This window comes from Muscardinus avellanarius (genome assembly GCF_963383645.1).
Source record: "Muscardinus avellanarius genome assembly, chromosome: 5".
NCBI lineage: Eukaryota > Metazoa > Chordata > Mammalia > Rodentia > Gliridae > Muscardinus > Muscardinus avellanarius.
In genome coordinates this window covers 44,138,702-44,155,426 of record NC_137790.1, presented here as the reverse complement: position 1 = coordinate 44,155,426, position 16,725 = coordinate 44,138,702, and the positions used below count along the sequence as shown (strand labels likewise).

At 37.6% G+C, this 16,725-nt stretch overlaps 1 protein-coding gene across 1 annotated transcript in view; it reads left to right on the top strand.

Annotated features, from left to right (window-relative positions):
• Positions 1-464: 464 nt before the first annotated feature.
• PROS1 (protein S) overlaps positions 465-16,725 on the top strand; it is a gene marked incomplete at its 3' end in the record, with an annotated part of 76,174 nt that continues 59,913 nt past the window's right edge. The window contains exon 1 of the mRNA XM_080696352.1: positions 465-737. Coding sequence (XP_080552478.1) covers positions 662-737 — 76 coding nt within the window. The 5' untranslated portion in view covers positions 465-661. The remainder of the gene's footprint in view (positions 738-16,725) is intronic.

The following is a 16,725-nucleotide window of genomic DNA, read 5'->3' as shown; positions in this document are numbered from 1 at the left end:
GTGGGAAGATTATGCAATTTGATATGTTGTTGTTTTCTTTTTGCCAAAACATCTTTTGCTATTATTTTTTACACTATAAATACAAGCCAAAACAAAAATGTAGGTGATTAAAACGACCCTATTTTCTCCCTTTATTTCTACTCTGCAATCTTCCCAAAGTCCTATTCTAAGTTTTGGATAACATTCTCATATAAGTTTTGGATAACATCCTCATAGCCAACTCAGTCCCTCTCATTGCTCCTTCTGTACCTATGGATTTTGTTCTGTGGGTCCTCAAAGATCTCGCTGGAGGTTTTTACTGGATTGCCTTCCTCTGCCTCTCCCTTTGAAAACTTTACATTGTAGAGAAGAGCAAGGAAACTCAGGCTCTTGGGGACCAGGGAAGAATGACATGTGGCAGGAATTATACTAGGCCTCCAACACTCTCCCCAGCCCTCCCCCCAGCTCCGAACAGCTTCCTGGAAATGTCCTCATTATCACTTCCCCTCTGGGCTGGGGGCTGGGAGCGGGCGGGCCCCTCCGCCCCGCGCTGCTCGGCAGGCTGCTGGCTGCTCTCCCAGAGCAGTGCTCCGAGAGCAGCGCCCGAGCTCGCAGCTTCCCCGAGCACCGGGATCTCAGGTCTGGAGCGCCAAGCTCCCCGCCGCGCCTGCCCCGCTTCACCATGAGGGTCCTGGGTGGGCACTGCGGGGCGCTCCTGGCGTGCTTCGCCCTAGTGCTTCCAGTCTCAGAGGCAAACTGTGAGTAACCTACAGCGTCTCGTCTTCTCCCTTCCCCAACATCGCCACCGAAGTACGTGCCCGGGTGGAAAGGATTTTCTTCTCTAGAGCTTCAGCCTCCTAGAAAGTTTCCCCAAAGTCCTGACTGCCATCCAGCCCGGGAAAGCAGCAGTGGCTCTAGAGAGCTGTGTAATGGTGGGCAGGATCACTCTGTGCCCTGCCGTGAGAATCATGCGTTGCTTACCGGACTGATGCCAGAACCTGGGGGACACAAAGTATCATTGAGGAAATCGGAATGTCAACTCATTTTCCCTAGAGCTGAAGCTCCCAATCAAAGGACAAGGACAAGCACGTTCGAGTATACAAGTAGGGAAACAGAAGTCAGCCCGGTGTCCTCCCCTTTTACAAGAGCAGGACCCCACTTGCACTCTCTCCTACAACTAACCTTCCTTTTGCAATTTCTGGACTTTGGTCTTAGTTTGCTGGTCTCATTTTGAACTATTTTAGAATGATCAAGGTTTTGCAAAGCAATAGACATGTCATTTTTTAACCTTGAAATGAAAAGACTTGTTGAATATTACATTTCTGAGATTATTTTGTACTGAGGATTTTGGACACTTCCCACCACTGAACTGACATGCTGCAGGAATTCTTTGCACTTTATCTTTGTATTTCCAGTTCTTTATGTCCTCATATCAAGATTCAAAGCATCATATTGAGTTTTTTCTGAACATTTTATACGGACTTTCAAGGATTTTAATACATTTTATTTGTCAGCTATTTTTTTCCCCTAAGGTTTCAGAATGTTCATGAGTAACGATGCTTTCTTGTGCTGTTTGATTCTCAGAAATGGGCATGGTAGCAATAACTGAATTACAAATAATGTCTAAGCTGCCTAAAGTTTCAAAGAGCTCCAAAGTGAACTTTTCAATAATAGTTTAAATAAGTGACCAGGATGAATAAGGTGTTTTTAAACATTCTAATTTAAAGGCTAAAAAATATCTGCTGCTCTTATATAAAAGGGTGACAATTGCAAACCCTCAACAATCACACCTCTGTAATTAAGCATATTCGTGACTACAGGCACTAACATATATTTCATTGGGTACAATAAAATATTTGCTGATGACTGGTGTTTTGGAGAAGAGGAGCCCAAAGTGGATTATTGTACTTATTTCTTGCCATATCAGAATTTGCTAAGTCCTGTCTTTTTGTAGGGACTGTTGCAGTTTGAATCTAGACAAAGGTAAAAACTGTGCATGTGTGTATACATGTGCGTGCGTGTGTATGTGTATTACATATATCTAAATATGAACAATTGCACTTGCTGTATATAGACACGGTTAGAGTAGATAAATTCTATAAGTATATTGTGTAAAATAGTTGGCTCTATAATGGTCATTTAAAATTTTTTGCTAGCTTTATTGGATTAAAATAATCTTTGAGAATGGGGTCCTGGCACATGCCTATAACCCTAGTATTTGTATTTGGGAGATACAAGTATTGCAAGTTTGAAGCCAACCTCAGCAATTTAGCGAGGAGCTCAGCAATTTTGCAAAATCTTGTTTAAAATAAAAAATAGAATAGGTCTGGGTGTGTCGCTCAGAGGTAGAATACTTCTGGATTCGATTCCCAGTACCAAATAGTCACTGATTTACTGATGAGGCACTTAAGATACAGAAGAAATATTTTTTCTTCCTAAATTTTTTTAATTTTCCTTCTTTCTTCCTTCCCTCCTTTCTTTCTTTCTTTCTTTCTTTCTTTCTTTCTTTCTTTCTTTCTTTCTTTCTCTTTCTCTTCCTTTCTTCTTGGATTTAAACCCTGGGAAATTTTCTTTTTATAAGCGCTAAGCAAATGCTCTACCACTGACCTGCATCCCCAATTTCTTAGCTCCAAAAAATTTTTAAGTTTAAAATATTAGTAGGACTCTAAAGACCTTATTTGTATTCATTCTATGGGCCATAAAAATATAGTTGCTATTTAAAGAAAAAGTTTATACGTCACAGGTTTATTTTTGAGTAAGTTCTTAGAAATCATGTAGTTCAGCAGGGCGTGGTGGCATACGCTTGTAATCCCCATGCTTGGGAGGCAGAGGCAGGAGGATCGCAAAGGTTCGAAGTCAGCCTTGCTGGCTTAAGACACCCTTTTTCCAAATAAAAAAAATATATAAAAATAGGTCTGGGAGTGTAGCCCGGAGGTAGAAGGGTTTCCAGGAACTCCAGTACCACCCCCCACCAAAAAAAAAAAAAAGAAAAAAAGAAAAGAAAGAAAGAAATCATGTAGTTCAGCCAGGCATGGCGGTTCATGCTTGTAATCCCAATACTTGGGAGGCTGAGACAGGAAGATGACATAGGTTCAAAGCTAGCCTAAGCTACTTAGTCTCTCAGCAACTTAGTAAGACCCTGTTTCCAAATAATGTATAAAATAGGTCTGGGAGTATAGCCCTGAGGTAGAAAAGCCCCTGGGTTCCAAAAAAAAAAAATAATAAGTTCAGCTTCTTTAACTGTAAAACAATCACTCAAAGATTTTAATTGACTTTATATTTTCTCAATATATATGTATATATGTGTACATATGCATGTTTATATATAAACATATATATGTATATGTAATGGGTTATTCTGTACTTATATATGAGAGCATCTATATATTTAAAATACATGCTGCCTATATATTATAATCATTTCCCAGTCTACATATTTTAATCATTTCCCATAAGTGTTTGTGGTAAAGACACAGGAAGAGGATCTTCATAATGGCTTTATCTAGACTTCTGCCTTTGGCTGGGTACAGTTTACGCTGAATATATTTTCCTTTCCTTTTTTGTACTCTTCTTTTCTAACTCTCCCTTTAGCTACTCCTTATCTTTTCTTAAATATTTTTGTTTTTGTTTCAGAGTCCAAAATATTTTACTGATAGGGCAACTTTGTTATGTGTTTAGGTTCATCATAGTCATATCAGTAGAACATGGTTTGTGTTGTCACAACTAAATTTATGATTAGATGGAAAAGATAACATCCGGGTTTCCATGAGCTGTTCAAACCACATGGTCACCAGCTGTCCTGTGATCAAATTTCAGACCCCATTTAAGTCCAAATGGAAGCCAAGAACAATTTTTCAAAAGAAAACTATTTGCTGAAGGAAACACGACTTGCTCACAAACTATACAAATATCTTGCTCCAGTCACTACAGTGGACCTAACCCTCCTATGGAAAATTTGGCATCATTAGATCTTATGGACCATTGAGAGGATGATTGAACTGAACTACTTCAAACAGCTGGAGGACAGTTGTTGTTGTTGTTGTTGTTGTTGTTGTTGTTGTTATTGAGGATTAAACCTAGGAGCATTCTACTTCCAAATTACACCACAACCTTATTTTTTATTTTTTTTAATTGAAATTGGTTTTTGCTAAATTGCTGAAGCTGCCCTTGAACCTGCAATCCTTCTGTCTCGGCCTCCCAAGTACTGGAATTACAGGTGTACACCATCACTCCAGGCTACAGGACATTCTTTATTCTGGTTCCTGTCTACATCTACATTTAGCATCTACTGGACTCCTCTGGAAAATAATTTATCAAATCTAAACATGGAATATCAATTGAAAATAAAAATCCTATTAAAATTTACCATGGTAATGATGGACACCCAGGTATACAACAACTTACCTTTCACTTGGGCAGGAATGTTCCAATATGGCCAAAATATTGCTAAAAATACTACACTGCTCTGAGTCTGAAGGAGTCACAGTTTGGGGTTTGACTCTGATTGGGCCTATAGTTGGATGGCTTTAGAACCATATCCACTGACCTCCATAAGCATCAATTCTAATTAGCATACCTTAGAACTTAGATACTTTTATTTCCAAAGGCCAATATCTAGTTATCACTAAAGGTTTAATTTGGAATTTCTTTCCTTAGTATGATTTCCCAGTAAAATAGTTTATCTTAGCCGGGCATGGTGGTGCACGCTTGTAATCCCTGTGCTTGGGAGGCAGAGACAGGAGGATGGAGCAGTTTCGAAGCCAGCCTTGCTGGCTTAAAAGACCCTGTTTCCAAATAAAAATGAAAATAAAAATAGGTCTGGGAGTGTAGCCCGGAGGTAGAAGGGCTTCCAGAAACCCTAGTACCACCAAAAAAAAAAAAAAAGTTTATTTTGCTATGGAGAAACTAGGAGAAAAATTTGCATCCTGGAAACTGTAAGCAGAATGATAGAGAACTGCCACAGAAGAATGCTTTCTCAAGAACATTTCTCCTTTCATTCAAGATATTCAAGATATCCTGGATCAGTTAACTGACAGAATTAATAACTAAGGAGAGGTGGAGATTTCTTTGTATTGGAAAGCTAAGCTTCTATTTGCTAGCTCAGAAGTTTTGTTTTGTTTTGTTTTGTTGCATATGAAAAACCCAAGGAAGAATTTTGTGAGGTTGTCTGTCTATCTCGTTCTAGCAAAGCTTTTGCTCATTAATCTTTTCTCTGAGATTTGATAACTACATGCTCCCCAAATTTCATTCAGTTGAGTAAGGACAGCTACCTAGCTCAGCCACTCCAGCTCTTACCATTTCACTTGACGTCAGCGAGTAAATTTACATTGCCTTATTTTCCATCATGTTTGATCTAGGGAGAAGAGCCAGTAAAATAATTTTTGAAAATTCCAATGGTCTCAGAACTGGGTCCTCCCATGAGGCAAGGCCGCTGCGTGAGCCAGCGAGGTCTGGATCAGTCCACTGAGTAGCCAGGGCACTACTGGGACCATCAAGAGTGGGATTGGTACTTGCAACGCAGCATGCACAGAGAAATATCGCAGAAAATATAAATCAGACGCTTCCCTTAATCAGCAATAACTAGGAGGAAACGGGCAACAGGAAGAGGTTGAGCTATAGAAAGGGCCCTATAGTGAAGCAACTAATGTGACCAATCAGAGGGTATGTAATACTGGAGGACGGAGCCTCTTTAAAATGCAGGAGGTACATAAACAAATGTATCAAAGTAAATCACCAAAGAAGTGTGGGATGGAGGGAGGGGGAGGGAATGGGACGGGGGCTGCAGGAGGGCTAATTGGATGATGTGTGCTTGTATATCCTCTCAAGTCTTGTACTCCAATGTGATTGATATATGACTACAATGCACCAATTTAAAAAATAAATTAATTAAAAAAAAAAAAAGAAAATTCCAATGGTCTCACCAAATAATCAATTTGTTATTCTTTTGATGAGAATATATTCTCTTCCATATTGGGCAATGGAAGGGTTGAGTGAGGAGAGTGAAGAAATAGAAACCACATGAGAAACTCAAGTCAGAATTTCTGCCTCCTGGTCCTTGTGAATTTCTGTTGTTGTTCTGTTATACTAAGGAGTATCTGTATTTTCAGACTTAGTGTTCTCTAAGATTGATCTAGGATGTCATTAGCCAATCAAGCCGACTGTTAGGAATGAAGTTGGCAACCTTAGCTAGCACATAGAATGAAAGCAACAATATTAATACATTTGTCCTGATTCAGAATTATGTTGTGCCATTTAAAAAAATTAGTTTTCTCTTTTTAAATTTTTTATTGGTGCATTGTAGTCATACATCTTAGTGGGATTAAAGACTTGTGTAGATATACATGCACACATCTCTCAATTAGCCCTTACCCAATCCCCACCCATTTTCTCCCCATCCCTCCTTCCCATGCTTGGTTTAGTGATTGATATGTTTGTTTAAGTACATCATGTGCTTTAGATAGTTTCCCTCTTTCCCCCTCCAATCCCCTCAGTTAGGTTACCTTATTTTCTCCTCTACAGGATCTCCTTCTTCATCTGGAATTCCTCCTGTTACCCATTTCTCCCTAGCTTTCACATATTAGGGAAAGCATCTGATTTCTTCTTTTTTTGTGACTGACTAATCTCACTTAGCATAATGTCCTCTTGTTCCATCCATTTCCCTGTAAATGATGTAATCGTGTTTTTCTTTATGGCAGAGTAAAATTCCATTGTGCACATATCCCACAGTTTCATAATCCATTCATCTGTTGATGGGCATCTTGACTGGTTCCATAGTTTGGCTATGGTGAATTGTGCAGCTATGAACATAGAAACGCATGCATTAGTTTGGTAGTTTGGTTTCCTTTCTTTTGGGTAGATACCCAGAAGTGGTATTGCTGGATCAAATGGAAAATTTGTTCCCATTCTTCTGAGGATCCTCCATACTGTTTTCCAAAGTGGTTGCACTAATTTTAGAGTTCCCACTTCACATCCTCTCCAGCATTTGTTGTTGTTTGTGTTTTGAACGATTGCCATTCTAGTTGGAGTTAGGTGAAATCACAGGGTAGTTTTGATTTGCATTTCTCTGATTGCCAATGATGTTGAACATTTTTCATGCATTTATCGGCCATTTGAATATCTTCTTTCATAAAGTGTCTATTTAATTCATTTGCCTATTTTTTGATTGGGTTGTTTTCTTAGTGCTGAGTTTCTTCAGTTTTGTACAGCAAAAAAAAAAAAAAAATTAGTTTTCTCTTGCTGTGTAGCAAATTAGAACAAATTTATCAACTTACAGTAGCACAATTTATCTCACAGTTCTGAGGGTCAAAAGTCCATGATAAATTCAGGGAGGTTCAAAAGACTAAAATAAAAGGATCATACCTGGCTGAGATCTTATCTGAAGCTTGGAGTCCTCTTTTCACTAGTTATTGGTAAAGCTCTTTTTTTTTTTTTTTTTTTTTTTTTGCTACCGTAGGCCTGAGGGTCTCAGATCTTGAAGCTTTCTACCATTTCTACCATGTGAACATCTCTACAAAATGGCAATTTGCTTCTATGGGATAAATAGGAGTATCTGAGGCTGCTTCTTGTCTCTTACCTGTATTTCTGAAGTCTGAACTTGCTATATAAAGCTCATAATCTGGAAGCTTCCAGTCTTATCTCTTCTTGCCTCTCTTATCAACAAGTGTTATTCTCTGTCCCTAGTCTCCTACCATCTTTTCACATGCCAGTCCACTGGGAAGACTTTTATGTTTTATCATCCTCCCCCAGGCAACTCAGGTGATCTGTCCAAAGGCTAATAAAACCAAGATATGTCAAAAGATTTTGTCCCTCATTTTGGGGAAAATAAATTGGAGCTTTCTAGAATCTTCTCCTAGCTATTAAAGAATAATTTGGAAAAAAAATTTTTTTCTACCAATTGTTTTCATCTAATTTTTCAAATTTTATTTGGGTATTCTTTGCTATTCTATGCTCTTTCGCTTTGTTGGGTATTTTGCTCAAAGAATAAGCATAAAGTACTATTTTATGCATGTGTTTTTGCTTTTTTTACCCCTGCAGAACGGGGGATGGAAACCAGCGGCATTCTACCTCCGAGCTACACCCCCAGCCCTATTTTTTAATTTTTTATTTTGAAACAGGGTTTCACTAAGTTGCAGAGGGCCTTACTCAGTAGCTGAGGTTGTCTGTGAACTGTGATCCTCCTGTCTCAGCCTCCCAAATGCTGGAATTACAGGCAAGTGCCACCATGCCCGGCTGTATTTTTACATTCTGATTTTTAGAAGTAACAAAGGAACAAATGAGCACATCATTGAATGACCTGTATTAGAGGTATTAGTTTAAATTTTCATAATCTTATATTAAGATATAATAGGCTATGAAATAATAACATATTAATCTCAAAATCTCTTATTTGATCTCCATATTTTCAAATCTCAGTGTCTTAGCAATATTAGAATTTGTTAATCAAGTCAAGTCTCATGAATTTCATACAAGTCTTTCCCATCTTTGCTATACAATCTGGTGCACATGTCCTCCAATGTCTTTGCAACAAAGAGAACAAAATAGGAGGTGTACTTAACTACCTTAGCTTGGAAGTAACAAAACTCATTTCTGCTTATAGTTCAAATAGCTCAACTCAAGCAAGTACACTTAACATTTTGTCAGTATCTCTGTCTCCTGTAAAGTTAAATATGTTTCTTCTCTTAAAGAAGTATAAACACTCATTGACTATTTAACCTTTGGTAATATATCTCACAAATCGAGAGGATATTTATCTGAATAATTTTTGTGATAGCCTAATTAACTATGCTTATCAACATATCCATCTAGGATCCATTAAAAAATAGTAGCAGCCAATATTGAAACTATTCCTCTGAGTGGAACTATTATTATTTCAGAAATTACCTTCCTTGAGAAGCAGCTATAGGTTTAGAAATTGAAGTTCTAAAAAAAGTGGGCTATAACATTTTTATTTATATGTGGCTCATGGATCACCATCATCAGGTTATCTAAGAACTTATTAGAAATGAAGTGTCTCTAACCTCACCCCAAATGTATCAGCATAGTAATAAAGAATTTAACAAGATTTATAGGTAATTTTTATCCACATTTAAATTTTGAGATATTCTAGCCTATAAGGAGATAGCAACAAAAATAGATAATTGATCAGTGTAAGAAGTGAACAGACCTTTGCAGGGTTGGCAGTAGAGGGCTCTAGACAACTTTCCATTACTACAATGAACTACCTGAAGCAGTTAACTGATAATGATAAAAAGGTTCATTTTGGCTTAGAGATTTGAAGTTTCCAGTGAAAGATCAAGGGGCTCTATTGCACTGAGTCTCTGGTAAGGGGGCCATCGTCGCAGGAACACATGGCAGAACAGACCACTCACCTCACAAGCCAGAAAAGAAGAGAGGGAATGGGCTAGGGCCCTACAGTTTTTTTTTTTTTATCCAGGGCATGTCCCAAAGACCAAAGGAATTCTCTTAAGGCCCCACATCCTGAAAGTCCACAGCATTTCCCAGTAGAATCACAGTGGGCACTGAGCCTTTAACATATGGATGTTTGGGGAATAGTTACCCATATTCAAACCATAGCACAGAGCAAACAGGAAGAAAGAAGGGGAGACATCAGAGAAAGGTAAAAAGTAAAAAAAAAAAAAAAAAAAAAAAAAAAAAAAAAACCACCACAAAAAAACCCTGAGCAACCTGATAAAGAATGCAGCTTGTGGAAATCTCCAGGGAGAAATTACTAGACCTGAAGAAGAAATGGCCTTATTAGGAACTGGAATTTTTAAGTTCTGAGTTTAAATGGAAAAAAAAGTCCCTTGAATGTAAACAACAACAGATATTCCCATCACTGTCTCTTCTTTTGCCCCCCATCCAATTCTTCAGTGTTAATTTATCTAAAGAAAAAAAGTTAAGAATGTCTACAAAGGTCATCGGAAACATCCAAGAAAATCTATGTTTAAGTAGGAGAGTGGAGGTGGACACAAGTAGGCAGAATGTAAGTGCAACCAACTAAATAAGACAGAGAAAAGGGGTCCAGAGAGCAAGAACTAAGTAGGCATCCCTGTGTCCTGTAACATTTTGTTAATGCTAAAAGAAAGAAAGCTGGATGATATAAAAATAATGTCTTGTTCTATGTGATGATGGGTAACTATTGTACCTACAAATTTCTGTTCTGTTAAGTTTTATGTTACGAATTTGTCCTTTAAATAAGGAAATAAATGTAATAATTGGGAGTATTGAGCAAAAATTTCAACTATTTTAAACAAGAACAAAAATACTCTGAATAACAAGTTTAGAAGGCAATGTTTACCTGTGTAACATTTCATTAGTGGATTGCTTTGAGGGCAGGGTTGTGAGATTTTTGACCCTTGTTTCTTGTTTCTTGTTTTTTGCTTTTCTAAATATCAAGCATATCAACCTCAGAGGAAACCCCTTTTTAAAGGTTTATTATTATTATGATTTATTTATTTATTTATTTATTTATTTATTTTTGCGGTACTGGGGATGGAACCCAGGGGCATTCTACCTCTGAGTTACACCCCAATCTTATTGATTCGCATATGTCAAACCATCCTTGCATCCATATAACTAAACCAATTTTATCATCATTTACAATCTTCTTAATATGTTTTGGAATAAAAATTGATAATACTTTATTTAGGATTTTGCATCTGTGTTTATTAAGGACATTTTTGTTCTATAGTTATTTTGTCCTTGATGTGTCTTTATCTGGTTTGAACATTAGGGTGATACTTGCTTCATAGAATAAAATTTGAAAGGGGATCACCCCTTAAGTTTTTTTGGAATAATTTGAGGAACATTGGTATTAGTTGTTATTTAACAGTCTGGTAGAATTCATCTGAAAATGCATACAGCCCTTGGCATTTCTTTGTTGAACTGCTTTTATTATTGCTTCAATTTCATTGTTCATTATCAGTTTGTTTAGGTGTCTGTATGCTACTGGATCAATTTTCAGAGGTCATATGTGTCTAAGTATTTGTCCATTTTTCCTAGATTTTCCAATTTATTGGCATATTACTTTCAGAGCTATCTGTGATGACATCTTCCTTTTCATCTCTAATTTTATTAATACTTTTTTCTCCCTTTTTGTTAGATTGGCTAAGGTTTTATCAATCTTATTTATCTTTTCAAAGAACTAACTTTGTCTCATTGATCTTTTGTATTTTGTATTTTTTTTTTATTTTGGTGGTACTGGGAATGGAACCCAGGGACATTCTACCTCCAAGCTACACCCTCAGCCTTATTTTTTATTCCTTATTTGAAATAGGGTCTCACTGAGTTACAAAGGACCTCACTAAGCAGCCGAGGCTATCCTTGAATGCAATCCTCCTGTCTCAGCCTCCCAAATGCTGGAGTTCCAAGTGTGTGCCACCATGCCCAGCTGATCTTTTGTATTTTTAAAAAATTTTATTTTATTATCTGCCTTTTCTTTTAGAAAGTTTGTTGTTGTTGGTTTATCTAGAACCTTGAGGTGTATCATTAGGTTGTTTATTTGGGATCTTCCCAATATGTATCCTTGTTCTTAGCCTTCATGCCTATAAACTTCTCTTAGAACTACCTTCTTCACGGTGTGCCAGAGTTCTGTTATGTTGTCTCTCATTCAATTTTGGAAATTTTAAAGTAGCTATCAATTTCTTTCTGAGCTTTTCATCATTCTAAAGTGGATTCCCCATATGTTTATATAATCCCCATATGTTTATATAATCTCCATATATTTATATAATTCCTCCGGGTTTTTTTGCTGGTGATTCTTTTTTCTTTTTTTCTTTCTTTTTTTTTTTTTTTGTGTGGTACAGGATATTGAATTTGGGGCACAGGGCATTCTACCACCTAGTTATATACCCAGCCCCAGTTTTCATTGTTGGTTTTCTGTTTTATGTTTGCAGTACTGGGGATGGAACCCAAGGGGCATTCTACCTCCAAGTGGCACCCCCAGCCCGGTTTTTTATTCTTTATTTTGAAACAGGTTCTCACTGAGTTGCATAGGGCCTCACTAAGTAGCTGAGGCTGTACGCGAACCGCAATCCTCCTGTCTCAGCCTCCCAAATGTTGGGATTATAAGCATGTGCCACCTTGCCTGGCTTTTCCGTTTTGTTTTTGTTTTTGTTTTTGTTTTCAGTACTGGGGTTGAAACCTAGGGGCATTCTACTTCTGAGCTACACACCCAGCCCTATTTTTTTTTGTTCTTTATTTTTGAAACAGGGTCTCACTGAGTTGCAAAGGACCTCACTAAGTAGCAGAGGCTGTCCGCAAACTGTGATCCCCTGTCTCAGCCTCCCAAATGCTGGGATTACAGGCATGATCCACCATGTTCAGGTGGTGATATTCTTTGTATTTGCTAAAACTTGCTTTGTGGCCTAGAATGTGGTCTATTTTGGAGAAGGTTCCATTAACAAATGATAAGAAAGAGAATTCTACTATTGTAGTATGACATATTCTGTAGAGATCTGTTAGGTTTATTTATTTTTTCTTATTTATTTATTTATTTTGTAGTACTAGGAATTGAACCCAGAGGCACTCTACCTTCGATCTACACCCCCAGCCCTATTTATTATTCTTTATATAGAAACAGGATCTCACTAATTTGCAGAGGGCCTCACTAAGTAGCTGAGGCTGACATTAAAACTGCAATCCTCCTATCTTAGCCTCCCAAATACTAGGATTACAAGCATGCACCACCATGCCAGGCATTATTTTTTTTTATGCTGACTTTTCTTGCTGCCCTGTGAAGTGGAAAAGCCCTGCCTCAGATCCAGTGGTGTGATTTCCCTTCAACAGTTTTATTACGCCATCCCCTGTTAGGCTTATTTTTTAATTTTTTTATTAAAATTTTTTTTTTTTTTTTGGTACTGGGATGGAACCGGGGTTCTTCTACCTCTGGGCTACACTCCCAGACCTATTTTGTACTTTATTTGGAAACAGGGTATCACTAAGTTGCTGAGAGCCTCACTAAGTAGCTGAGGCTGGCTTTGAACCTGTGCAATCCTTCGGTTCCAGCCTCCCAAGCGATGGGATTACAAGCTTGCGCCACCACACCCGGCTAGGTTTATTTGATTAATAGTATTTTTAAGGTCTGAAGCATTTATACTGATTTTTTTTGTCGGGATGGCCTATCAGTGACAGAGGTGTGTTGAAATCTCTCAGTATTACTCTATTGGTGTCTGAGTCTTAATGTCAAATAGTGTTTTGGGGTCATGAATGTTTACTATTACTGTATTTTCTTATTGGATTGTTCCCTTTACCAATGTGAAATGATCCTCTTTGTCTCTTCTGATTTATTTTGGCATGAGGTCTGTTTTGTCTAATATGGAAGTTACTCCTACTTTCTTTCTGTTTCCATTTCCACTGAATATATTTTTTCATCATTTCACTTTCAGCCCATGGATATCTTTTCCTTGCAGGCGAATCTTTTGTAAACAACAAATAATTAGATCTTTTTTTTTTTTTAATCCATTCTACCAGTCTGTGTCTTTGATTTGGAAAATTGAGAGCATTTACATCCAGTGTTATTATAGAGAGATATTTTTATTTTCTGCCATTTGAAATTATTTTTAGTGTTTAATTCAGTTCTAGTTCTCCTTTTCTTAATTGCCTTCTGATTCATCCATTTATACGCTTTGAAGTTTGTTTTCAACTTCTTCAGTATACAGTGTTAAAGTATTTTCTATAGTGCTGGCTTGGTAGTCACAAGTTCTTTTAGTTTATTCTATCCTGTAAGATTTTTATTTCTCCTTCAGTTCTTAAGGATAGCTTTGCTAGATATAGTAATATTGATTGGCAGCTGTGTTCTTTCAGGATTTAGAATACATCATTCCAAGCACTCCTGGCTTTGAGTATTTATGCTGATAAATCAGAAGTTATTGTTACTGTATTATCTCTAAATATGAACTGGCAGTTTTTCTCTTTGACTTTTAAAATTCTATCCTTATTATCCATGTTAGACATTTTAATTATAATGTGTTGGGAGAGGTTTTTTTTTTTTTTTGGTCTTATTGAGTTGGGTTTCTGAATATATTTTGATTTTGATTTACATTTCATTCCTAGGTTTGGAAATTTTTTTGTTATTATTTTATTGCACAAGCTACCCATGCCCTTAGGTTGTATCTCAGATCCCTCTTCAGTCAATGTTTCTTAGATTTTATTTATTTATTTATTTATTTATTTATTTATTTATTTATTTATTTATTTGGGTCTGGGGATGAAATTCAAACTCCGAGCTACACCCCCTGCCCTATTTTTTTTTTTGTTGTTCTTTTTTATTTTGAAACAGGGTCTCACCAAGTTGCAGAGGAACTCACTAAGTAGCTGAGGTTGTCCGTGAATTGCAATCCTCTGGTCTCCGCCTCCCGAATGCCGAGATTACAAGATGGTTTGGTCTTTTAATACCCCAGATTTCTTAATTATTATGAAGATTGCCAACTGAGTGTATAAAATGATATACTCTTTTTGACCGTGAAAATTTGTCTTTTGCATGGCCCAATGTATTGCTGAGATGTTTTAACTGAATTTTTATTAAACTTTTTGAGTCTTTAATTTCCAGGACTTCCTTTCAGTTCTTTTAAGAATTTTTCTCTTTATTGAAATGTTCTCTTACTTCCTGTCATCTCTCTCTTAGTTCATTCCTGAGATCTTCTTTTAGCTCATTGTACATTTTTGTCAACTTTTTAAATACTTTGTGATTTCAATCACATCAATATTTGTAGATTCAGTTACTGAGGGGTTGTGGATATTTTGGAGGCATTTTGTTGGGTTATTTACTCATAATTTCTTAGGGCCTTCTTTTGTCTCTTCTTTTTGACTTTTTGAGTATGAGAGACCTTTAATGAGTGGTTATCACTTTACAACAAACCTGTGCTGGGAATGCCCCCCCCCCTTTTTTTTTTGCACTGGGATTAAACCCAGACACATTCTACTAGTAAGCTACACCCATAGATGTTTTATTTATTATTTTGAAACATGGTCTCTCTAAGTTGCTGAGGCTGTCCTCAAACCTGTGATCCTTCTGTCTCAGCTTCTCAAATACTGGGATTACAGGTGTGCACCAAGCCACCTGATTTGGGGAGTGTACATTACTGTCACCACATCTAATCAGCACACTTGAAGTGCTGAGTTCAGCCTCTAGAGCTGTTTCAAAAGAAAATAATATTCATCAGTAATAGTGATAATTTAAAAGCCAATCATATGCCAACCTACAATTTTAAAAACATGTGCCAGGTGTGGTGGCGCACGCTTGTAATCCCCGCGCTTGGGAGGCTGAGACAGAAGGATACGCAGGTTCGAAGCCAGCCTCAGTTGGCTTAAGAGACCCTGTTTCCAAATAAAATATAAAATAGGTCTGACAATGTAGCCCGGAGGTAGAAAGCCCCTGGGTTCCATCCCCAGTACCACCAAAAAAAAAAAAAAAAAAAAAAACCAACAAAAAATTGTTACCAATGTTCTCCTCAAAGCTACTAACAAATGAAAAATTTAAATAAGAAATAATATAATAGAAAGGAAAATATTAATAACATATACTTAGTACTAAATTATATTGGAAGAAGGATGAAATCAAAGAGAAGAAAGAAGCAGAAAAGTGAGAAAAGAAATAAACAGGTAGGAGTAGGAAGGGTTATGGACGAACAACTGGGATGCAAAGAAAGAACAGAAAGAAGGGAGGGAAATGGAGATGAGAAAGATAAAAAGGGATATCAAGGAAAATACAATTAATATAAAGAAATATAAAATTAATTGTATCCATGAAAAATAATATATATTAAAAGAAAATACAATAAATGTATTATACATAAAAGCTACTGCCACAACAATAATGAGAATGCTCAGTTTTCTCCCTGATGAGATATTTAAAATGGCAACACTTTTTATACCCTCATTTTTATAAAGACAGGTGAGGACTTATTCCTCACCTGTGTCTGTGCTTTGGATTAGACAGCACATGGCAAAGGCATGGGGCCACCCAGCAGCTTGGGTGTAGAACAGAGGCCTGGACAGAAGTCTGTGGCCAGTGGACAGGGCTTAAGGCTATAGTTGGAGTGTGGGATGACTGTAGGCAGAAGAGGTATGGCTGCAGTTGGTGACAGGCAAGTAAGATGCTCCCCAGGTCCTGCCCTCTTGTCAAAGGTACTCTTCAACTGTTAGCTTCAGAGGAACATCCTACTCTCCAGTCTTTGCTTTCACAAGTAGAGGCTCTAAGGGTAGAGGCCACTTGTTGCTGCCTTCTTTGGCAGAAGTAGAGGTCCCTACAAAGGTACAGAGGTGCCATCTTTTCTGAGACTCTGCCCTTCCTGGTAGAAGCTGTGGGAAGCCATGGTATACACTGCTCTTTAGTCTCCACCCTCTCTAGTTGAAGCACATGCTGCATACCCTGTGCCACCCACCTCCTTGAGCAGCTGGGATCTCACTCTGATACCAGTCTGTGGAGAAGTTGAGAACCACAGCTCAGCTCCTTTCTGCCATCTTAGATATCCCCAAGTTAAATGTTCTCCTTAGCCGGGCGTGGTGGCCCAAGCTTATAATCCCAGCATCTAGGAGGCTGAGATAGGAAGTGTCACGGTTCGCAGACAGCCTCCGCTACTATGTAGTGAGGCCCTTTGCAACTCAGTGAGACCCTGTTTCAAAATATAGAATAAAAAATAGGGCTGGGAGTGTCTCTTAGAGGTAGAATGCCCCTGGGTTCCATCCCAAGTACTGCCAAAAAAAAAAAAAAATGTTCTCCTATTGCCAGCTTTATTTTCCGTCCTT